The 24,170-nt window shown below is 54.7% G+C and overlaps 1 protein-coding gene across 1 annotated transcript; it reads left to right on the forward strand.

Annotated features, from left to right (window-relative positions):
* The first annotated feature begins 1,512 nt into the window (after positions 1–1,512).
* LOC142882170 (MAM domain-containing glycosylphosphatidylinositol anchor protein 2-like) lies at positions 1,513–21,081 on the forward strand. The gene is made up of 17 exons (XM_076016735.1): positions 1,513–2,816; positions 8,026–8,165; positions 8,247–8,430; positions 8,970–9,166; positions 9,546–9,678; positions 11,002–11,274; positions 13,767–14,096; positions 14,352–14,663; positions 16,447–16,719; positions 17,539–17,687; positions 17,978–18,155; positions 18,344–18,364; positions 18,462–18,617; positions 18,799–18,939; positions 20,441–20,571; positions 20,669–20,768; positions 20,866–21,081. Exons 1-17 carry the CDS (start codon positions 2,744–2,746, stop codon positions 20,952–20,954), a joined length of 2,880 nt encoding a protein of 959 aa, XP_075872850.1. The 5' UTR covers positions 1,513–2,743; the 3' UTR covers positions 20,955–21,081.
* Positions 21,082–24,170: the final 3,089 nt, after the last annotated feature.

The following is a 24,170-nucleotide window of genomic DNA, read 5'->3' on the forward strand; positions in this document are numbered from 1 at the left end:
CGTCCAGCAGCGATCCTGTTGACTGAGGAGGTTAAAGCGAAAGGCTCAACGTGTGCGACGCAGAAAAGCAGCCGAGGCTCCGCCTTGCCAGACCTCTTCACGAGTTAACGAGCCACCTGCACTGCGCATTGAAACCCAACTGAATCTCAATTCCACAAAATGTCACTCCTAATCATAAACATTAGCGTGTTAATCAGAGTATATGCTAGATCGGTGCCGTGACGCGGCCAGGATGGGCGGGCCGGTGATGACATCATCACACGCTGGTCTGGAAGCCCTGCAGGCTGCTTTCACCGCCTCTGCACTGCCACCTCCAGGTTCCTGGGGGTAGTTCATACTTTGCATGTGTGGGGGAGTTGCCACTGTTGCCTAGGCAACTGTAGCCACGCCCACAACTTTGCAGAGTATATTGCCATTGTGAGTTTTATGGGTTTTTTTATTATTACCAGTGATTTTTAAACCAATGGAAAGAATCCGAACCAGGTTGTAACCGCGTGAGTGTGACATCTGCAGGTGGCCCCCTGCTGGCTGAGCAGGAAAATGCAGCCTGGACACACCAAAGGTGTGTCTGCCCCCTGCTGGCTGGCTGCACCGCAGTCACCGTCACGCAGCGCTCAGTGACGGTTAGAGCTGATTGGTTGGACCCAGAGTGGGCGGAGCTTACGCTCTGCTGCTGCTGCTGAGAGGGAGGCGGCGACCTTCGCAAACACACACACACACACACACACTTGTTTTTTAAACAGCGCCAACTAAAGGTCAACGGATGGAAATCAGACTGTGTGTGTGTGTGTGTGTGTGTGTGTGTGTGTGTGTGTGTGTGTGTGTGTGTGTGTGTCCCACTGGTTTAATGTCACCCACCACAGGCCCAAACGAAGATGTCACAGCCTTTAACTAGTTGCTGTAGGGTTAAGGTAGGGTTAGGGTTAGCAAGAGGCGGAGCCTCGATGATTGAAGGCAATTTTAACGCGGTCACCTGCCGGGTGGTTGGACGTGTGTTGACGCAGGTGCGTGAGCCGTTGAGCCTATTTGGCCAGTGGGAAAGCGGCTCCGCTGGACCAACAGTGGGAGTCGTCTTTCGCTCTCTCACTCACCCGGGCCGGGTGTGTAACACACAGTGAGGAGTGCGCCACCTGTCGGTCATTTATTCCAGCCGTCCTCTTCGTCCAATCAGCTGTCCTTGCTCAGTAAGCCGGGAGGCTGCTGCGGGACTCGCGCACCCTGTTCCCGCCGTTTACCCTGATGGGAAAAAAAAAAAAAAAAAAAAAAAGAGCATCGCGCACGTGCGCATTGAGGCCTCGCGCTGTCACTTTGCGGCGCGCGTGCCCGCCCACAGGCTTCTCCGCTCTCACGAGCAAACACCCTCACCCCTTCCTCCTCATAGACCACAACAGCTCGTGAGAGTGGCTTCGCGCGGCGCCCTGTGCAGCTGTGGAAGCCGCGCCGCTGCGGCAGTTTCACGCCGGAAGTTGACGTGTCAAAATAAGAGCACGGGGGGAAAAAGTGGTGGTTTGAAAGCAGAGCAGTGGAGGATCGTCCTCGTTGGAGACATCGACGATCGTGATTGGCCAGAGCTCATTCATTTCATTGTGAAAACTCTTTTTAAAGACATATTTTATTTTGTTTCCCCTTTTTCAGATTTTGCAGAATTTTGAACGCGGATTAATTAATTAGGATTTCTGATTAACCTGTTCGTGGAGGACCGTGTCCGTGTTATAATTGTAATTAACCGTTACTGCATTTGTGCAAATGCAGCTAATTATGAGTGAAAAGATAAACATAATTATAATGTGTATCTGTGTTTTTATTTTCCACATTTAAAGCATCTCCCCACGGGGAAACGCGTTGCGTTTTGCCCCTTTTATTTTGAAATCCAACTAGCCCAACGCAGGCTGAGCCCCTCGTCCACATCAGCGCGCTTCACTCTTTGTGCAGGCTGACTGTCTGTGACGTCTCTCACCGGTGAATTGCAGCGAGAAGGCGGCCGGACTGACCGCTCGGCTCGGCTCGGCTCGGCTCGGCTCGGCTCGGCTCGGCTCGGCTCGGCTCGGCTCGGCTCTCCCGCCGAAGCTTCGCGGCGTCCGGAGCTCCGAGTCCCGGCCCTGAGCTCCCAGCAGCAGCATCAGCAGCACCCAACACCCCCGCAGCGTCGAGCGGACACGCAGAGAACGGGCCGGCGTCGCTCCTCAGGGGGATGTATGTGACTGTGGTACCGACCGACGGACCAGGAGCCCCGGCTGGTCGGCGGCGGAGCGGCAGCGGCGGGCAGCAGCTGTGAGCATCCTGCCGCCGGAGGCCAGCGGCGACTCAACTGCCAACACATCTTCCCTCGACAATGTCACCACCAAGGAGACGCGGCTGACACACCTGTCCGGCCCCCCCGCGGCTCTCCCTCCGCTGACCGGCAACTCCACCACCACCCACCGGCAGCCCCCGGCATGAGCAGCAGCAGCAGCGGCAGCGGCAGCGGCAGCAGCAGCGGCGGACCGTCCTGTCACGTCTAACTGGGGGCGGTGGGGGCGGCGGCACCGGTGGATGCGAACCGGTGACCGGAGAGGAATCCGGCTGGAGCGGAGGAGGAGGAGGAGGAGGAAGTGGTGGAAGAGGTGGTAGGAGGAGGAGGAGGAGGCGGAGGAGGAAGAGGAAGAGGAGGAGGAGGAGGAGGCTGCGGGGGGGGCGGCGGCGAACCGACACCCTCCTCCCCCGGGGGAGAGCAGCAGCTCGGCGGTCGCAGGAGGATGACAAGATGGGCTTAGCGCTCGGTCTCCTGTGGCTCCTCGGCGGCTTCCTGCGAGGCGCGCACGGCCAGGGCGTGTACGGTAAGACCCCCGCACGAGGCGGCGTGACGTGACGTGACGTGACGTGACGGTCGACGCCAAGCGAGCAGCAGCAGCAACTTGACCTTGTGAGGGAGGCGATGAATGGTTTGAGTGTGTGTGTGTGTGTGTGTGTGTGTGTGCGCGAGCGCGGCTGCCTGGCCCAGCGGCACATATGCGCACGCACGCACGCACGCACGCACACAACAGGTGGCGCCTGTCACACCTGTGACTGTGACGCGCGTGAGCCGCTGGTGACGACTGTGGCGCGTGGGTCAGATCACGTGATGTAACAGATACGACTGCGGCTCTGCAGGTAGTTCTGTCGCGCGGTCACGTGATGACGTTGATTGGAATACCTGACTGTGGTTGGAGGGCTGTGTTCACTTTTACCTCATTACTATTAGTATTGTTCTATTATTATACATTCAAATAGTAGTGTGTTATTAGTGTTCGTAGTAGTAGCAGTGGTGGTGGTGGTGGTGGTAGTTAGTAGTGGTAATATTATGAGTGTTGGTCATATCCTGTTGTCCTGCCACTGTAGCTCCCCCTGCAGGGGAACATGCTGTCTGACTCAGTCGGGCCACACATGCTAAGCTAGTTAGATAGCAGCAACTAGCCGCGCTCCTTTCACTTTCCACGAGTTGCAAAGGACTCGTATTGCATCGTAAAGTTAGGCTAGGAGGGTTAGCCAACATGCCCCGACGTTTCATCCAGAGCGTTGTGGGGAGTGTTTTAAATAAATAACAGGGTTTCCTTTGGTTGGCTGGCTGTTTTGTTGTTGTTTGTTTTCCTTTTTACGGAAACCCTAACCCGTGATTATTTATTTTGTGGGTTTTTATTCTAATGTGGATCCAGGCCTGTGTGGGTGTTTTGATGTGTTTGGACACAAATTAGCATGTTGCGTAAGACTCATTATCTGCATTATTGGTTCCAGTGACGCTTTCAGTCAACGGGAAAGTCGTCAGGACCGGAATAAAAAACAAACAAGTGTGTGTGTGCGTGTGTGTCGGCGAGTGGAAATGCTTTTAAAAACAACTGGTTGGCCAACGTCAGCGCTCAGATTATCTGCAATCTGGAGTCAGATTAGAGGGTCATTACATCACACAGCAGTGCTTACATTCAGGCTGCTGTTGCTGATGGAATCTTACCCAGAATGCCCTTGTGTGTGTGTGTGTGTGTGTGTGTGTGTGTGTGTGTGTGTGTGTGTGTGTGTGTGTGTGTGTGTGTGTGTGTGGTACATCCAACATCTGTGTGTCTCGTCAACTGAGACCCACTTCCTGTTCAATCCCGCTCTCCGGCTAGCTAACTTCCCATGTGTCGTTAGCTAAGCCTCAGCCGAAGCTAACATCCGCTCTGTTGTTTGGATTTGTTTTTATTATTATTATTATTATTATTATTATTACAGTCAGTTCAGTTGTGAAATTCTTCAGGGTCAAAGGTCAGACGCTGGTCACCCTTGATGCCGTGCAGGGTGTGTGTTTGTGTGTTGCGTTAGGCAGCCCTTGCAGTTACATCCTAAAACAGTGTGTGTGTGTGTGTGTGTGTGTGTGTGTGTGTGTGTGTGTGTGTGTGTGTGTGTGTGTGTGTGTGTGTGTGTGTGTGTGTGTATCCAGACGTCTGCTAGCCGTCACCTTCAGTAACACCGCTGCTCTGCTGTGTGTCGCATCTACAACAGGAGCTGTCAATCAACACACACACACACACACACGGTTTTAGGGGTATCTGATGGGATGGTGATTTCCCAGCATGCTTTGCGTCTCAGGTGAACAGTGACTTCTCCATGGGTCATTACCCAGGAATTGCACTGCTTTTTAAAGATACCAACACACAAACAAGAATGTTGTGTGTGTGTGTTGTGTGTGTTGTGTGTTGTGTGTTGTGTGTGTTGTGTGTTGTGTGTTGTGTGTGTGTGTGTGTGTGTGTGTGTGTGTGTGTGTGTGTGTGTGTGTGTGTGAGGCCGCCTGCTGACTGTGTGGGAGGGTGCGGGTCTCCTGGGACGAGGGCCGGGTTCCCCTGAGAGGGCGGAGCTTAGTCGCAGGTAGACTCTTGTGTTCAAATGTTTGACAATCGTCCCGCCCCTTGCTTCCCATTGGCCAGCTGTGTGAGGAGGAGGAGGAGGAGGAGTCTCCTCAGCCTGCTCTGTACTCCTGGTTCCCAGTCTCCTTCCTGCCTCCTTCCTCCTCCTCTCCCTCCTCCTCCTCTTCTTCCTCCTCTTCCTTCTCCTCTTCCTCCTGCTCCTCACTTCCTCCTCCTCCACCTCCCCCTCCTCTGTGTTTCCTGTTGCATGCTGGGAGCTGAGAGAGGAGGAAGAGGAGGAGGAGGAGGAGGAGGAGGAGGCTGCTGCAGTGTGGAGGACGAGTCTGTGGTGGTGGTGGCATTTAACACCGAGCAACAAGGCTGACGGGTGTGTGTGTGTGTGTGTGTGTGTGTGTGTGTGTGTGTGTGTGTGTGTGTGTGTGTGTCACTGTGTGTGTGTGTGTGTGTGTGTGTGTGTGTGTGTGTGTGTGTCACTGTGTGTGTGTGTGTGTGTGACACAGATTGTATTTGTGGCTCTGACTGAATGTTTGGCTGTGATTCGTACGGAGGCAGAGGAAGTTTACATCCTCTCAGTTGTCACACTGTGTGTGTGTGTGTGTGTGTGTGTGTGTGTGCGGTGACTAATGTAGGACGTTGCTCAGCATGATTAGTCATACGTAGCGGCTGCAGGAGCCGCTGACGAGTGTGAGACTCTCTGAAGGACGAGACCACCGCCGCCGTGGTGGGCGGAGCCAGCGGCATGGAGCGTCAGCAGAGAGTCCAGCGAGGCTCCGCCCACCCCCAGTAGCAGCAGCAGCTGCGTGCGGCGGCCTCCTCCGTCCTCGGGGGGTGGGGAGGACGGGGGGAGGTGGGTGGCAGGGGGGGGGGGGGGTCGATGACGGTGTCCCAGCGGGGGGGATTAAGGCGGTTATATAAGCCGCCGCCCGGCCAGCTGCACCAGCAGGAAGCAGGTGGAGACGTTGTGTCCGGGAGGGGCCGCTGGCTTGCTAGTTGCTAGCTGGGATGCTGCTGATGATGTCATCAGAAGGTGACGCTGGGATGCTGCTGATGATGTCATCAGAGGGTGACGCCATCCTACTGCTGCCATCAGCCTCACCTGTGTTCCAGCCGCTCTCTCTCTCTCTCTCTCTCTCTCTCTCTCCTCTGATTGGCTGCTGCACCTCCTCCCACCCTCCCCCACTCCCTCCAGCGAGGGCTCCACCTGCCGCTCCCTGTCACCCCCACCCTGACCACATCCACGCTGCGCTCGCTGTTCTTTCAAACCCACCCTCTGATTGGCCGCTGGGAGCGAGCTTGGTCCAATCACATCTGCTTCTGTCCACACACAGCCTCCTCACTTTCATTCATCATCTTCCTCCTCCTCCTCCTCCTCTTCCTCCTCTTGCTCCTCCTCCTCTTGCACCTCCATCCCCCCCCCCCCCCCCCCTCACTTCTCCTCTTCCTCCTCTCGCTCCTTCTCCTCCTCTCACTGCTCCCCCCCCCACCCCCTGTCCTCCTCCTCCTCCTCTTGCTCCTCCGGCTCATTACGTATGCAGGAGCGTCCTCGTGCCCCCCTCCCCCCCGGCCAATCAGACGCCTGCAGTTATTTTTATCCGTCCCACTGACTCGGCAGCTTCCTCTGAGAGCTGCCGCTCCACAAATAGAGGCGGCTGCCTTACGTAACGCCGGGAGTGGAGCCGAGTGTGGAGCGAACAAGGCAGGTCTGACCCCTGGTGGACACACCGGGAACTGGGACACACTCTGGACCCTGCTGCTGCTGCTGCTGCTGCTGTTTCTTCTTCTTCTCCTTCTCCTTCTCCTTCTCCTTCTCCTCCTTCTCCTCCTTCTCCTCCTCCTTCTTCTTCTTCTTCTCCTCCTTCTCCTCCTCCTTCTCCTCCTTCTCCTCCTTCTCCTCCTCCTTCTTCTCCTTCTTCTCCTCCTTCTCCTCCTTCTTCTCCTTCTCCTTCTCCTGCTGCTGTTGCTACAGTGGCGTGCCAGGTCACCTGACCCGCGCTGCTCTGCAGCATGAGGATGATCTGGTCTAATTCCTGGCTCCCTGTGATGGCACGGTGTTCCACAAGGGGGGCGGGAGGGTGTAATGCCTGCTTTGGGTCGTGGGTGGGGGTGGGGCTATCTCACAGGGATTAGACTAATACCTGGGTTAGCATGGAAAGCACCTGGAACAGCTCAGTCTAATGACAGATCATCTCTCTCACAGATTGATGCTTTCATGTGTTTCTTCTGCGTGTGTGTGTGTGTGTGTGTGTGTGTGTGTGTGTGTGTGTGTGTGTGTGTGTGTGTGTGTGTGTGTGTGTGTGTGTGAGAGCCGCACAGTCGGCCTTTCCCAGAGTGCAACACTCCAAAAACCATTGCTTAGTCTTCCCTCCCTGAGGGGGCAGGGCCAGCAGGTGTCGCCCCCTGGTGGATGGCTGCAGGATCAGATCATGTGACTTGCTGCTGCCGCTGTGTGACCTCGTCAGGGGTTGACGTTGCTGGAAGTGCATGCTGGGAAGGAATCAGTCCCAACATGGTGTGTGTGTGTGTGTGTGTGTGTGTGTGTGTGTGTGTGTGTGTGTGTGTGTGTGTGTGTGTGTGTGTGTGTGTGTGTGTGAGAGACGTCAGCAAGACACATTAGCGGAGTCACTGGAGGAAAAAACAAGGGCTAAAAATAGAAATGGAAGAAAGTAGGACAACCAGAACATCCACAACCACACCTCCTCCTCCATCATCTCCTCCTCCTCCTCCCCCTCCATCATCTCCTCCTCCTGCTCCTCCTCCATCATCTCCACGTCCCCCTCCTCCATCATCTCTTCCTCCTTCTTCATCTCTTCCTCCTCCATCATCTCCACCTTTCCCTCCTCCTCCTCTTCCTCCTCCATCATCTCCTCTTCTTCCTCCTCCATCATCCCCTCGTCCTTCTCCACTTCTTCCTTCTCCTCCACCATCATCTCCTCCACCTCCTTCTCCATTCCTTCCTCCCACCTCCTCCTCCATCACCGCCTCCTCCTCCTTCTCCTCCTCCTCCCCCTCCTCCAACTCTCCAGCTCTCTCTGCGGTGCCCAGTCCTGTTTATCGGTTATTGTTCAGCTGATTGGCTGCTGTAACTTCAGGTGTTAAGTGGGTGGGGCCAGCAGCAGGTGAACGTGGCAGCAGGAAGTGAGAGTGAGCGTGTCCTGTCTCGCCCCCTCCTCAGCGCCCCCTGCGGTGCGGATCATGCACTCGGGCCAGGGCTGCAACGTGGAGGAGGAGCGCTACAGCGAGCGGGTGTTCACCATCAGAGAGGGCGGGACCCTGGAGCTGCAGTGCCTGGTGACAGGACACCCCCGGCCCCTGGTACACACACACACACACACACACACACACACACACACACGCACCCGCACAGGAACTCAGTCATCTGCCCTCGTTGCTCAGGTTCGCTGGACGAAGACGGTGGGCGGAGCCTCAGATCGGCAGGGCAGTGAGGCTCCGCCCGCCCAACACAACGAGACGCTGCGGATTGAGAGGATCAGCCGCCACCAAGGGGGGCGCTACTACTGCAAGGCCGAGAACGGGCTGGGCCCCCCCGCCATCCACTCCATCCGGGTGGACGTCTACTGTGAGCACACACACACACACACACACACACACGGCACGTTAGCTTAGCCTAGTGGCTAGCCCACTGGCTGCTGACGTGTCTCTTTGGGCAGCTAATGTGTTAGCCTAATGCTAATGATAAAGTGCAGCAGGGAGCTGGGAGAGGAAGCAGGAAGACATCCTGCTCTTTCCCCACACACAGCACCTGAACGCATGGTGCTGCCTTCAGGGTCCTCAGCTCCTTTAGATCACATGTTTTAGTTGAAGATAAGCGGGTCATAGACCAGACCTGAACCTGGTGGTCATAGACCAGACCTGGACCTGGTGGTCATAGACCAGACCTGGGCCTACCAGTTGAAATGTCAACTGCATTATGGTCTGTTAAAGTAAAGAGTCTGCAGAGCATTCTGGGATGTGTAGTGTTTGTAGCGCCGGCCATTTAATATGACATTGGCCCGCGGGCCACAGTTTGACACCTTTGCCGATGTGAAGAGTGTGCAGTCTGGAGGGCACCTTAACAGTCATTCCCCCCCCAACCCCCCCACCCCCACCCCCACCCAGACCTGGACGATCCGGTGATCACGGTGCACCAGAGCGTCGGCGAGACCAAGGAGCAGTTCTACTTTGAACGGACGGTGTTCCTCCGCTGCGTCTCCAGCTCCAACCCACCTGTCCACTACACCTGGAGGCGGGGCCGCCACGCCCTGAGCCAGGGCTCCGACGCCGGGGTGGAGATCTACGAGCCCTTCTTCACGCAGGCCAGTCCCACTTCCTGTCTTCTGACACCACTGATCACCCATCACTTCCAGAACCCCTCCTCCCCCAACCAACACCACCTGCACCGGACAGTCCGACCTCCAGGGGGCAGCAGTGAGCTGTCATAGCACAGAATAGAAGAGAGTAGAACACCTTTATGAATGCCACACTGGGGAACTTTGCATAATTACAGCACAGTATAGTGCAAAAAAGATGGGAAATTATATTCATTGGTTAGAAATAAGGCAATAGAAATACACAAAGGTTAAAAAACAAGTGTGTGTGTGTGTGTGTGTGTGTGTGTGTGTGTGTGTGTGTGTGTGTGTGTGTGTGTGTGTGTGTGTGTGTGTGTGTGTGTGTGTGTGTGTGCGCGTGCTGCAGGGGGAGACCAAGATCCTGAAGCTGAAGAACCTCCGTCCTCAGGATTACGCCCAGTACACCTGCATGGCCTCCGTCCGCCAGGTGTGTGGCATCGGGGACAAGAGCGCCCTCTTCAATCTGAACAACAGGACAGGTAGCGCACAGACACACACGCACACACGCACACACGCACACACAGTCACTATTACAATTATTAAGATGCTTCGATGAATCCTTAAAAAAAGAGAGAGAGAATCTTATTAACAACAATAATAATAATAATAAAGATAATAATAATGATGATAATAATAGTTATTATTAATTATTATTATTGTTATCATCATTATTATTACACTGGCTTACAAAGAAATGTGTAAGTTGTCAACTGAATTCAGACCATTTTGCACCGCTGAATCCAAAAATCACATTGATTTTTCTCAATCAGGTCAAGTTCTTCATTAATATTTCCATCCAGAAAGGATTTGGGAGGAAGAAAATAGTTTTCTTCTCTGTTTTAATTCAGCGTTTTAACATTCGACTTCTGTAAATTGAGTGATAGACATTGATAAAGGGAAGTGGATGTAAATTGAACGTTGCGTGGTCACTGCGCAGAATGCAGGTCGTGACCTTGTGTGTGGTCAAAGCCCCGGCAGGGAGGTCTTCAGAGTCCAGCAGCCACCAAGCCGTTACGAAGCAGAAGACATTGCAGCAGTGGCTCGCTGCTGTCAGTGAACGCTCCCCAATCTTTGGCTTCGTACGGTGGCACTCTGGGCTTGTGCAGGAGCTGAGCCACGTCTGCACCAAGTGCTTCTCTTGAGGGAGAGAAGAGAGGAACTCTGTCAGGGAGGAGGTTCTCCTCCTCCGGTCTGCAGGCCAGTCGCTGGGCAGAGGACTCTGACGAGCTGGGATCACCAACTACATCGTTTAGCTCCTTTTGGGAAAAAGGGTGTGGAGCATCATCGTTAAGAACCTCTTCTTCTTCTTCTTCTTCATCATCATCATCATCATCTTCTTCTTCTTCTTCTTCTGGAACACTGGAGGAGTCTTGGTCACTAACGTTCTCCAAAGACAGCTGCTGGAATTTCATCACAGTGAGCTACAGGACGACGTGCTGATTGAAGATCAGGAGTCTTGAGGCTGCCTGGGTGCTTTCTGTTGATCCCGGTCACATGACCGGCGCTGAAGCAGCAGTCAGTCACATGATCGACGGCTCCCTCCAGACTTCAGACTCCTCCTCCTCTTGCATTTGGTCCGCTGACGCAAAGACTCGGTGCAGGACTCGCAGGCCATGTGTGGTTTTTGGATCCAGAACATCAAAATGATCCCAAATCAGCCGGGAAAAGAAACCTGAGACCAGTGTCATTCTTTTAGATAGTTTGTTGTTGTTTATTTATTGATCATTCATCATGTTTCAGCATTTCTGTTTGATTATTTCTGCCCCCCCCCCCCCCACACACACACACACCCCCTCCTCCAGCTCCTCCCTCCATCAAGCTGCTGCTGGACGACCCCCTGGTGGTGAACCTGGGCGAGAGCATCACGCTGGTGTGCGTGGTGACGGGGGGAGAGCCGGCGCCCAGCCTGCGGTGGGTGGGGCCGGGGGGCGGGCCGGTGCCCAGCAGGAGTGTGGTGCAGCGGGGCACGCTCACCATCCCGGCCGTCACGCTGCAGGACGCCGGCCCCTACAGCTGCCTGGCCTCCAACAACGTGGGCAACCCGGCCAAGAGGACCACCAACATCCTGGTCAGAGGTAGCCTGCCTCCTGGTGGCGGGGAGCCGTCCCTGCAGACTGGCCAGCTGTGTTGTGTGTGTGTGTGTGTGTGTGTGCGTGTGCGCACACTCTTCTCGCACCAGGGCCGTGTCTCAATTCAGGGTCTGCATCCTCCAAAGCCTGCATTTGAAGGCCTCTCCCAAGGACGCTCCAAATCCACCCTTCAAATGCGTCCTCCTTTTAGTCAATTTGGAGGATGCACCGCTACTATCCTTCGTGACTTCCCAGGGTCCCAGGATGCTTTGCAGCAGCACCACAAAGCATCCTGGGACCCTGGGAAGTCAGCTCAAATGGCGCCATCTACTGGCAGAGACACCACATTTTAAGAATTGAAATTCCACCCTAGGGTTTTTACTAATTTGAGAATCCAACGCCATATATGTGAAACCAACACCCCAAAATTCAGTAGTACAGTGTGTGACTGTTAATGCTGAGTCGTGGTTAGCTTGATGCTATAAAAACCTCACTCCCGGGGTTGGCCAGCAGGAGAGACCGGCAAGGCTAGACCGTCCCATTTGGTTACCGGGGGGGTGGGGGTTCTTTCTTCGGCCAGGTCCTTCTAAGGAACCGGCCATGGAGCAGGACCCGGCCGATGAAGGATGCAGACCCTGAATCGAGACACAGCCTGGGTCACATTCTGCTCCTCTGGGACTCCTCCTCCTCTGTTTCTCCTCCTTCCACCTTCTCCTCCTCTCCTCCTCCACTTCCTTCCACCTCGTCCTCCTCTCCTCCTCCTCCCCCTCTTCCACTAAGCTCTCCTCCACCTCCCCCTCCTCTCCTCCACCTCCTCTCCCCCTCCTCTCCTCCTCCCCCTCCTCTTCCACTAAGCTCTCCTCCACCTCCCCCTCCTCTCTCCCTCCTCTCTCCCTCCTCCTCCTCCTCCTCCTCCTCTTCCACTAAGCTCTCCTCCACCTCCCCCTCCTCTCCTCCCCCTCCTCTCCTCCCCCTCCTCCTCTTCCACTAAGCTCTCCTCAGTTGTAGGCAGTTGTCCTCGCCGCTGCCGCCACCTGACAGACATTGAGCATGCTCAGTAAAACTGCTGCGTCTTTGTTATTCTGCAGATTAGAGACGAACAAGCAACACACACACACACACACACACACACACACACACACACACACACACACACACACACTTCTTTACTTCATCCATCTGTCCTGTGTGTGTGTTTCTCCTGCTGACCCTGCAGCCTGTCAGCTCCACTCCCTCCTCTTTACTTATTTAACTCCCATCATGCATTTCTCTCTCTCTCCCTCTCTGCTAGTAGTAGTCTCTCCGTCACACAGCCAGCGTGTGTGTGTGTGTGTGTGTGTGTGTGTGTGTGTGTGTGTGTGTGTGTGTGTGTGTGTGTGTGTGTGTGTGTGTGTGTGTGAACCTCCAGTCTGTGCATAACATGCCATTCTTCTCAACACATTCATGTTTTGCAGCGACTTGCAGAAAATCTCAGTGTGGCATTTCAACCTTTGTGTGTGTGTGTGTGTGTGTGTTTGTGTGTGTGTGTGTGTGCGTCAGCTTGCACCTCCAGTTATGCAACAGACCTTTTCCTGACACTGCCCTACACACACACACACACACACACAGAGTGTGTTGCTCAGTTGCTCCCCTTCTGAACTCAGCTTTTTACACAAACATACACGCACACTCACACCACACACACGCACACTCACACCACACACACACACACACACACACACACACACACTCACACCGGGGGAGAGAAGAGGAGAGAAATGTGCAGAAGAATGTTGAATGAAAAGTTGTTTTTCTGAATCTCAACCTCTCAATTTTGATTGTCGGTGACTTCCTGTCTCTCAGACCTTCTCGCTGTGTCCTCCATCGCCCCCTACTGTCAACATAGTGTCACTCTATCGATGCTAAGCCACGTTGTAGTGGTGTCAGAATGCTGAGTGAACACCGGTATGCACTCTGCAGTCCACTCAACGTATCCCACAATGCATCGCCAAAATAAGTGTACATCCGATGGTCAGTGGGCGACTGTGGCTCAGGAGGTGGAGCGGGTTGACCAGGGTTGACCAGGGTTGACCAGTGACCCAGAGGTTGGTGGTTCAAATCCTAGTCCGTCCTTGTGTCCTTGGGCAAGACACTTAACCCTGAATTGTTCCCAATGGGGCAAGGCAGCAGCCATCCATTGGTGTGTGTGTGTGTGTGTGTGTGTGTGTGTGTGTGTGTGTGTGTGTGTGTGTGTGTGTGTGTGTGTAACCTTTGGGTTAGCATATAATATACCTAAAAGCAAATACACATGAGAATGGATGTATATATTTAACTATTAATATATTTATGACCACCAGCCGACGGGACCACTCATATGGAGTAGCTACATAGAACTGCCAGTAGAGGGAGCCAGCGGGCGATTTGGGACACGGCCACTGTGACTTCCTGTCCATCTCAATGCGTCCCACATGTTTTGCGATGCGCTCTGAGTCTCCGCCCCTCGTCCCCCCCCCTCGCAGGCCTGAGGAAGGGCCGCTTCTGGATCACGCCGGACCCCTACCACAACGACGACAACATCCAGATCGGCCGGGAGGTGAAGATCAGCTGCCAGGTGGAGGCCACGCCCCCCGAGGAGCTGCAGTTCGGCTGGCTGAAGAACGGGCGCCCGCTGCGCAGCTCCGAGCGCATGGTCATCACGCACACGGACGGCGAGGCGTCGCCCGGCGCCACCAGCCTGGACATCATTGACCTCAAGTTCACCGACTTCGGCACCTACACCTGCGTGGCGTCGCTCAGGAACGGCGGCAGCCCTGAGATCAGCATCGACGTCAACATCTCCTCTACCACAGGTGGGTGGGCGGGCGGGCGGGGCCAGGGGGCTGATGGCGTCACGGGAGAGGGTGGCGGGGGGACATGGCCCTGCAGAAGACCGTGGCCACTGAAGTCAGTGTGTAGTGTACCACCTATTGATTCATCTATCTATCTAATATCTATCTATCTATCTATCTAGTATCTATCTATCTATCTAGTATCCATCTATCTGTCCATCCATCTATCTATCTCAAGCTATGTTGCTCAAGCTGCGTCCCTCTCCCCGTCCGCAGTTCCTCCGGAGCTGACCGTCCCCAGGGGGCGCTCTCACCTGGTGGTGCAGGAGGGCGAGACGGTGGAGCTGCAGTGCCTGGTGTCGGGCAAGCCCAAGCCCATCATCCTGTGGTCGCGGCCGGAGGAGGGGGCCGGCGGCCCGGCTCCGCCCCTGATGCCGGACGGCTCGGCGGAGACGGAGAGCGGCGACGGCCTGCTGAGGATCGGCAACGTGAGCCGCCAGCTGAGCGGCACCTACCGCTGCCAGACCAGCCAGTACAACGGCTTCAATGTCAAGCCCAGGGAGGCCCTGATCCAGCTGGTGGTGCAGTGTGGGTGCACACACACACACACACACACACACACACACACACGCACACACACACACACACACACGCACACACACACACACACACACACACACGCACGCACACGCACACCCAGACACATACATATACACACACACACACACACAGACACGCACACACACACACACACACACACACTCTCTCTGTAGTGTATCTGTGTACATCTATCCAATAGCCACATCAGATAATCAATACTCGGGTCCAATCAGGACGCAGGTGGCACCTGTCACCACCGTCACCTTCAGCAGCCAGCAGGGGGAGACGGTGGTGAGACTCCAGCGGTGAGTCAGTGTCTCATCTGCTCTCAGCTCCTCACACACAGCGCCGCCACCACACACACACACACACACACACACACACGGCTCCTGACTGTGGCACTAAAAGGCCGTCACAGTGGTTCTTCTTCCACTCTGGGAGCTCCGAGGAGGCCACGCCCCACCTGAAGTGGGCCCTGCGAGCTCAACAGGAAGTGAGTGACAGGAAGTGACAGCCGCCATTGGAAACTCTCTCTCTCTCTCTGTGGAGGCTTCACTCGTCCCCCCCCCTTGCTGCACCTCAACCAAGGAAGCCAGGATCCAACATGGCTCCCCTTCACTTCACTTCACTTCAGTGGAGCTGCTGAGGAACTTCCTGCAGCTTCATTCTCTGGCCCCCATAGAGCATGCAGCCACAGTGTCCGTTCCCATCAAGTCTCATCACGTATCAGGACACATCAGCCAATCAGAAGGATGACGTGGCCTCCCGCTGGGAATAGAAAGGGGGTTTTGCTTGCAGTACTCCGAGTGGCCAGTGGGAGAAGTGGCTGCCCCGCCATATGGGCTGTCTGGTATCCAGTTGTCACGATACAGCCATGACCCCAGCAGAGGGCAGCAGAGAGACCAGGTGGCCTCAGGAGAAGAGAGCAACCTCCCAACACACTGATAGGAACACCCGGCCAGGCGGAGCGCCCCCTGTTGGTTGCGAAGATCAGTGCAGAAGAAGGTTTGAGCCTGTAAGTGAGTTCAAGGTTCCTCTGAAAGGAACTTTCACACAGAGCTGCTGCTGCTGCTGCTGCTGCTGCTGCTGCTGCTGTTTCCAGGATTTCACTGACAGTAATCCTGCTGCAGCCTCCCTGGATTAACGAGGACCAGAGTGATGAACCGAGCCCACGCCCCACAATCCCACTGCAGCTAGTGTTGCAGTTGGGACCGCAAGACCAAGACATCAGGACCGAAGAGCGTGGAGACCAAGTGGGGAGGGGTTGGGAGTGGGGGGGGGGGTCAATTTAGAGTTCCCAATTGACCTCACATGCATGTTTTTGGAGTGTGGGAGGAAGCCGGAGAACCCGGAGAGAACCCACGCAGACACAGGGAGAACCCGGGGAGAACCTGGAGAGAACCCGGGGAATGGAACCCTCCACCTTCTTGCTGGGAGGGGCTATGGTGACGTTGTGCCGTGTCGTCCCTGACACCGTCCCTACATTGTGGCGTCCTCCTCTGAATGGACTGTTGACACGAGAACCAGTGGGTCTGATTCTGGGTGATGCTAGCCCAGCTAGCCTAACTAGCTCATTAGCGACGTTCGTTTTCAGCAGACGGGCTCGAGGGAATGGAACCCGCGACCTTCTCGCCGTGAGGTGTCAGCGCCACCGTGTCGCCCAATCACAAGCTTTGAATATGCCACGACTTCAACCTCATCATTTGAAACTTTATAACTGTGAAAGCCCCCCGTGTGTGACGATGTCACGTGGCTGCTTCGCCCTCTCCAGACCCCCCCGTGGTGGAGCCGGCCTACACGGAGGTTCGCCAGGCACTGGGCCGGGCCTTCAGCCTGACCTGCAGCCTGCTGCGGGCCCACCCCGCCCGCCTGCTGCGCTACGAGTGGAAGCTGGGCTCTCGCCTGCTGACGGTGGGGGAGCTGGGCGAGCGGCGCCACGACACCAGCTACCTGGTGAGGGCGCTCAACCGCGAGGGCTACGGCGAGTACACCTGCGACGTCACCAACGAGGCAGGGGCGGGGCGCTGCACCTTCCTGGTCACAGGTGAGTGAATGACAGCCCGCTGCTGCTGCTGTACATACACATATATATATCTATATAGATATAGCTATATAGATATATATATATCTATATAGATATATATATATCTATACTGAAAGAAATCTCCCCCTGGCAACTTTTAATTGCCTCCTCAGTAAGTTGCTTCTGGCTGGTTGACGAGTCTCCATCAGGCTCATCCTGTTGGCGCCGTGTGACTTCCTGTAAGCCCCACATGACTTCCTGTAAGCCCCGCGGCGGCGGCGGCGGCGCTAAGCCTCTTACTGAGCGAGCGGCGGCGCTCTGCAGCTGAGCGGGCGGAGCCAGGAGGGACGGCGAGCTGGCGGACCAGTGACAGCTGCAGATTGAGCTGCAGGATGAGCGGCGGCGGCAGCGGCGTCCAATCGCACGGCAGCTCTTCAAAATAAAGCAGCAACTTCCGGTTCCTCTTGCAGTTCTTAGCCCTCCACCGGTGGGCGCTGCAGTCTTAAACACTCCTCAGCTGCAGGATTACCCTGGGTTCATCGGTCAGTCAAGAGTCAGTGCGTTTACGGAACACGCTGAAAAGACTGCTATCGCCCCCTAGTGTTGGGGAGGAGGACGCGCTCCCCTCAATAATTACATTTTCTCAGCTGCATGTAAACTGGGACAAGGAGAGAAGTGTGTGTGTGTGTGTGTGTGTGTGTCCTCACCAGAGGTGGGAAGTAACCAAATACAAATACTTTGTTGCTGTACTTCAGAACACGTTCTTCTTTTGGACACGAGTACCCGTAGCGGTCCTACAGGCCCAGATGTGAACACTGCTGCCCCCTGTGGTCCCTTTAGGGAAGGCCTACGCTCCAGAGTTCTACTACGACACCCCGGCCGCTCTGTGGCAGAACCGTCCTCGGGTCTTCGGCTTCAAGCTGCAGTGGACCCAGATGGAGCCGGACGCCGTGGACCAGATCCTGGCCTACAGGCTGGGCTTCAGACAGGTCAGAACCCGCTGCTGCTCCCTGCCTTGGGCCCAGAGCCCGGGAGGTCTTCCTCCTCTTCCTCCTCTTCTATCTCCTTATCTTCCTCCTCGTCCTCGTCCCCCTCCTCATCCTCTTCCTCCACTTCCCCCTCATCTTGCTCCTCCTCCTCCTCTTCCTCACCCTCACCTTCCTCCCCCCCACCTCCTCCTTCTCCTCCCTCACCTACCCCTCCTGTTCTCCCCCCCCCATCCTCTTCCTCTTCTTACCCCCTGTCCTCCTCCCTCTCCTCCTCCTCCCCCCCACCTCAGATGGGCCAGACCCGCTGGTGGGAGCAGGAGATCCCAATGGATAGGACCATCCACAAGGGGGAGCTGCTGACCTACAACCTGACGGAGCTGGTCAAGCCCGAGTCCTACCTGGTCCGCCTCACCCCCATCACCCGCTACGGCGAGGGCGACGCCACCGAGCGCGTCATCACCTACAGCGGTAGGTGGGCTGGAGTCACACCCGCTCCCACCGCTCTGCCGAAGAGTGAAGGTGGAATCCCGTAGCTTGAGAATCGGGAATCGCTCGCAGGAAGTGGCAGGCTGGGCGATGCGGCTGGGCTTGGCCACAGACAGGGGGCAGCAGCGAGCTCTCTAACCGTCATCTCCTCTCTCTCTGTCGCTTCACAGCTCCAGTCAACCCCCACCTCAGTGAGTCCCCGCCCACCACACACCGACCAATCAGGAGCTCCGCTGCATTCCAACCCGGCCCCCCCCCCCGTGTGTGTGTGTGTGTGTGTGTGTCCAGGGCAGTTCCAGTGTGGCTTCGAGGACGAGGCCATGTGTCTGTTCTCTCAGGACAAGACGGACCAGTTCGACTGGACCCGCCACAGCGCCGCCACGCGGGACACCAAATACACACCCAACACCGGGCCCAGCACCGACCACCACGGCTCCAAGCAGGGTGCACACACACACACACACACACACACACACACTGCTGTTGCCTGTTCCAATGTATTCAAACCCCTCCCCCCTTTTAGATATTCAGTCTTTGCCAGTCATGTGACCGGTCAACCAATCACGTGACAGACACCCGGTCATGTGACCGGTCATGTGACAGACACCCGGTCGTGTGCTTCCAGGTTTCTACATGTACATTGAGACGTCTCGGCCCCGTAAGGACGGGGACAAGGCCCGCCTCCTGTCGCCCTCCTTTAACGTCAACGCCAACAGCGCCACCTACTGCTTCGCCTTCTACTACCACATGCACGGCAAGCACATAGGTGAGAGCACAGCAAGGTGATCGGCCCACGTATTGATCGGTCCATGTTCTGATTAATAGACGTATTGATCGCAAACACGTATTGATTGGTAGATGTATTGACGGGTGGATGTATTGACGGGTGGATGTATTGACGGGTGGATGTATTGACGGTTGGATGTATTGACGGGTGGATGTATTGACGGGTGGATGTATTGATGGGTGGATGTATTGATGGGTGGATGTATTGACGGGTGGATGTATTGACGGTTGGATGTATTGACGGGTGGATGTATTGACGGTTGGATGTATTGACGGGTGGATGTATTGACGGGTGGATGTATTGACGGTTGGATGTATTGACGGGTGGATGTATTGACGGGTGGATGTGTTGACGGTTGGATGTATTGATGGGTGGATGTATTGATGGGTGGATGTATTGATGGGTGGATGTATTCATGGTTGGATGTATTGACGGGTGGATGTATTGACGGGTGGATGTATTGACGGGTGGATGTATTGATGGTTGGATGTATTGACGGGTGGATGTATTGACGGTTGGATGTATTGATGGGTGGATGTATTGATGGTTGGATGTATTGACGGGTGGATGTATTGATGGTTGGATGTATTGACGGGTGGATGTATTGACGGTTGGATGTATTGACGGGTGGATGTATTGATGGTTGGATGTATTGACGGGTGGATGTATTGATGGTTGGATGTATTGACGGGTGGATGTATTGACGGGTGGATGTGTTGACGGGTGGATGTATTGACGGGTGGATGTATTGACGGGTGGATGTATTGACGGGTGGATGTATTGACGGGTGGATGTGTTGACGGTTGGATGTATTGATGGGTGGATGTATTGATGGGTGGATGTATTCATGGTTGGATGTATTGACGGGTGGATGTATTGATGGGTGGATGTATTCATGGTTGGATGTATTGATGGGTGGATGTATTGATGGGTGGATGTATTGACAGTTGGATGTGTTGATGGGTGGATGTATTGACGGGTGGATGTATTGATGGGTGGATGTATTCATGGTTGGATGTATTGACGGGTGGATGTATTGACGGTTGGATGTATTGATGGGTGGATGTATTGATGGTTGGATGTATTGACGGGTGGATGTATTGACGGTTGGATGTATTGACGGTTGGATGTATTGATGGGTGGATGTATTGATGGGTGGATGTATTGACGGGTGGATGTATTGACGGGTGGATGTATTGACGGGTGGATGTATTGACGGTTGGATGTATTGACGGGTGGATGTATTGATGGGTGGATGTATTGATGGGTGGATGTATTGACGGGTGGATGTATTGACGGGTGGATGTATTGACGGGTGGATGTATTGACGGTTGGATGTATTGACGGGTGGATGTATTGACGGTTGGATGTATTGATGGGTGGATGTATTGACGGTTGGATGTATTGATGGGTGGATGTATTGATGGGTGGATGTATTGATGGGTGGATGTATTGACGGGCCGTTGTGTTGGTCATGCAGGAGCGCTGAACGTGATCCTGCGTCAGAAGGGTGCGGCGGTGAGCGAGGCCTCAGTCTGGAGTCTGATCGGTAACCAAGGTGACCGCTGGCGCCAGGCCAAGGTCAACATCCACCCCAGCACCACCTTCCAGGTACAGGCCACGCCCACCGGCCAATGACATCAGCCCGTCAAACGCCAGCTGACCCCGCCTGACCTCTCTCTCTCTCTCTCTCTCTCTCTTTTCTCAGATGGTGATAGAGGGCGTGCGAGGGCCCGGCATCGAAGGGGACGTGGCCATCGATGATGTCGCCATTGAGGAGGGCGAGTGCAAAGACCCTCCTCCCAACAGTGAGTGGTCGGGTTGTTGCCGTTGCTGTTCTCTCCTCAGGGGGGCGCCGCCATGTCCCTCCACACCGTCGTAACCTCGCTCTCCTCCCTCCCGCAGATCTGAGGTCGCTGGCCCCTCCCCCTGCGCCGCATATACGCCAGCTGTGCGTCACCCTGAGCCTGGCACTGATTGGTTGGCAGAGGTGACCCACCCCACTAACCACCTCCCCCCGTCTCACCCTCCTCCTGCACTCCAGCGCCAGACCTGACCCTCCCCTCTACCAAAGAAAGGGTACGAACTACTTCCTGTCAAGGCAAAGGTCAAAAGGTCAAACATCAACGAGTCCCGACTGGGCCTCTCCGCCCACCGGCCAGCGGAGCTTCGGGAGGAGCCCCTGACCTCAGCAGAAAGTCCCAGCGCCTGTGCTGCGCTGGCGGAGTGACGCTGTGCCTCGGCCTGGCGGGGGCGCCGTTCGCTCAGCCACGCGTCTGTGTTGGACCTCCAAGTGAAAGCTCTCAGTTTGTTCACAGGGTCACTTGTGACAAAAGTGACCAACAGCGCCAGAGCGGCAGAAGGTGTCGGGTGACAAGTTAGCAGCTTGAGGTGCTGCCCCCTAGAGGTGCGGAGGGAGCAGAATCACAGCCAGATGTTCCTCCCGCCTTCAGCCCCGCCTTCAGTCCCTCCTTCAGCCCCGCCTTCAGCCCCTCTTTCAGCCCCGCCTTCAGCCCCGCCTTCAGTCCCTCCTTCAGCCCCGCCTTCAGCCCCTCCTTCAGTCCCTCTTTCAGTTCCGCCTTCAGCCCCTCCTTTAGTCCCTCCTTCAGCCCCGCCTTCAGCCCCGCCTTCAGCCCCACCTTCAGCCCCTCCTTCTTTCCCTCCTTTAGTCCCGCCTTCTTTCCCTCCTTTAGTCCCGCCTTCAGCCCCACCTTCAGCCCCTCCTTCTTTCCCTCCTTTAGTCCCTCCTTCAGTCCCTCTTTCAGCCCCTCCTTCAGTCCCTCCTTCAGCCCCGCCTTCAGTCCCTCCTTCAGCCCCGCCTTCAGTCCCTCTTTCAGCCCCTCCTTCAGCCCCTCCTTCAGTCCCTCCTTCAGCCCCGCCTTCAGTCCCTCCTTTAGTCCCTCCTTCAGCCCCGCCTTCAGCCTTCAGCCCCTCCTTCCCACCTGTTGCTTTCCGTCCATCCAAAGTTTGGACGCAGTCTTTGCTCCGACTCTGTTCCGACCAAGCACAGAGCCCCTCCTCCTCCTCCTCCTCCTCCTCCTCCTGGCCCCCCTCCCTCCATCAGCAATCCAACCAATGAGGTGTCTTGTCGGGGTGGGGACTTTCTATAACCGGGGGTGGGGGTGGGGTGGGGGGGGCAGCCTGACGGACCATCTGAAGAAGGAAAAACCAAACTGATCCTGAGTGGCCGTCGGTTGCGCCTGCTGCGTTCAGCCTCGACATCAAGTGCCTTCACGCTCTCAGAGGAAGGGGGCGGCGACGTTCTCAACCACGCAGACACAAAGTCTGCAGATGACGGAGTATTAGGAAGTCAAGTGTGAGAAAAAACAAAGTCATAATATTAAAAGATTAAAGTCTCAACGTCGTAAGACTTCAGGCCGAGTTCGGCAGACGAGCCGCGACCGATGAATCAGTTTTAATATCGAGGTTAAAACATAGACATTTATTTTCATTGTCATTGTCGCGTGTTCGTACGACTTGAATCCCTCTGAGATATTGTTTTCTTTTTTTTCCTCCTAATTTCATTGATCTATTTTTTTTCCTAACTCTCCGCTGCAAGGAGCAAAAGTGGGCGGGTCCATTTTTCCCAAGTCTGTGTGACACCACCAGGAAGAGGAAGCCATGCTGATTGGATGGCATTCGTGCAATCAATGTTCCGAGGACACGCCGAAGTCATTTCACAATAAAAGACTTCCTGTTGGACGAGCTCAAAGCCAGTAGGGTTTCTCAGAACTATTTAGCATTTCAAAAAAAAAAAAAAAAAAAAGAGTTTTTGTTTCGGAGGATGTCAAAGGGAAAACAAACTTCTGGAAGATAAAAGGAGTCGGTGTGCGTTTAAATCATTTCTTGCTCCGATTAAAACTAAAAATACAGTTCAGCTTTCTTTTGTCACTTTGTTATTTTTTTTTTTATGCTTTAAAGCTGAAAATATCCAGTTTGTGTTTTGATGAGAATTCAACCGAAAAAAAAAAACTAAAATTTGTGATGATTCAAAGCACAAAGAAGGAGTTGCCATGTGGTCCGGATGGTTGATCTTCAAGACAACACACGTTTTCATATCATTTACATGTTTATTAAAAAGTCCGTCTGTCTGCTTGTCTGTCTGTCTGTCTGTCTGTCTGTCTGTCTGTCCGTCTGTCCGCCTGTCTGTCTGCAAAAACGTCTTCCATGAGACAAGTGTAACAGCGTTCAGCAGCGCCCCCATCTGGAAACTCCTCTCCTGTCTTTGCCGTTTTCTTTTTCTCCTCCTCTTGGTCACGTGATTCCTCCCAGAGAGTTTCTCCTGCTGCAGTTTTTGTCAGATTTTCTCAGAAACCCACCGGAAGAGCGCCGCCTCCTCCACCTCCTCCTGCTCCTCCTGCTCCTCCTCCTTTCCTCAGCGTCACTGCAGATTATTTTGATTCCGCCCCTCAACTCGGTCCGGGATTATCGTCCCGCAGTGACGTCACGTTGCTCCAGACAGGAGAGACAATCCCGGCTCAAATTCTGGCTGTCGGAGCAGAATTACGTCGCCTCCACTCAACCCTCTGCTTTTTGTGACGTTTGCAGCACTTCTAGCGTGACGTCACAGTGCTGCAGCAGAGAAAAAAAAAACAAACGCCCCCGTTTTTTTCTCTACCGGAGTGGGGGCGAGGGGGCGTATTATAATGATTTAGGGAAGCCACCGTCGCCACCCAGTGGCCATGTGAAGATATGACTATTTTTTATAACCGGTAATTCTCTGCAATAGGCTCAGTCAGACCAGAGAAACTGACCGCAGCATTACTATTATGATATTATTGTTATTAATATTATTACATTAATAAATACACTTAAGATGGTACTCTGTGTTTGCCTCTTATTGTGCTGCACACGCGCGTGCTCGCACACGCATATATTGTACGTACGTACATACATACATACATACATACATACATATATCCCCCCCCCCTGGTGATATGGATGGAAAGATAATGTGTGGCCACGCATTATTATATTGTACGGAAGTTCATTGCATTGACTGGACCAAAACAAAGTGCAATGCGCTTCCGGAATATCGTGCCCACGAGATATTTATTGTTGTGGCCGAGAGATAATGACCGTTGTAATTCTCACCCTAGCCTACTCTTGAACATAACAACTATCCTGCTGGCGGCACAAATTAACGATATCGTGGCCACGAGATAGTAACGCGTGGGCACGCATTCACCATCGCGTGCCCCCCCCCCTCC

Source organism: Nelusetta ayraudi, unplaced genomic scaffold (genome assembly GCF_046127955.1).
Source record: "Nelusetta ayraudi isolate G7.1 ecotype Tasmania unplaced genomic scaffold, CSIRO-AGI_Nayr_v1 ptg000236l, whole genome shotgun sequence".
Classification (NCBI taxonomy): Eukaryota; Metazoa; Chordata; class Actinopteri; order Tetraodontiformes; family Monacanthidae; genus Nelusetta; species Nelusetta ayraudi.

Coding starts and splice junctions, on each gene's coding strand:
- LOC142882170 (XM_076016735.1), top strand. CDS start 2,744: ATGGGCTTAGCGCTCGGTCTCCTGTGGCTCCTCGGCGGCTTCCTGCGA. Junction 16,720..17,538: donor CTGCACCTTCCTGGTCACAG/GTGAGTGAATGA, acceptor TGGTCCCTTTAG/GGAAGGCCTACGCTCCAGAG. Junction 18,156..18,343: donor GCGCGTCATCACCTACAGCG/GTAGGTGGGCTG, acceptor GTCGCTTCACAG/CTCCAGTCAACCCCCACCTC.